General features: G+C 67.1%; 1 protein-coding gene across 1 annotated transcript in view; it reads left to right on the top strand.

Annotated features, from left to right (window-relative positions):
• Nucleotides 1-5: 5 nt before the first annotated feature.
• Nucleotides 6-210, top strand: part of LONRF3 (LON peptidase N-terminal domain and ring finger 3) — a gene marked incomplete at its 5' end in the record, with an annotated part of 46,278 nt that continues 46,073 nt past the window's right edge. Inside the window, 1 exon segment of the mRNA XM_014584105.2 lies at nt 6-210. Coding sequence (XP_014439591.1) covers nt 6-210 — 205 coding nt within the window.

Genomic DNA, 210 nt, shown 5'->3' with positions numbered 1-210 from the left:
ACCAGCCAGCGTAGACACGGGCTCCCACCCGGAGGCAGCTACAGAAGCACCCTCACCTCTACAGACGAGGGAGCCTGATCGAGAGCAGCCCCCGAGGACCTCGACGGCGGAGTGCAAAGTCCTGCTCACGCAGGCCGACGCCTTGGCGTCCGGGGGCCGCCTCCGGGAAGCCCTCGAGGTGTACAGACAACTCTCTGAGCGGCAGCAGCT

Source organism: Tupaia chinensis, unplaced genomic scaffold, assembly GCF_000334495.1.
Source record: "Tupaia chinensis unplaced genomic scaffold, TupChi_1.0 Scaffold145659_1, whole genome shotgun sequence".
NCBI classification, from domain to species: Eukaryota; Metazoa; Chordata; class Mammalia; order Scandentia; family Tupaiidae; genus Tupaia; species Tupaia belangeri.
The sequence above is the reverse complement of the archived record's forward strand: the minus strand, read 5'-3'. Positions and strand labels throughout refer to the sequence as shown.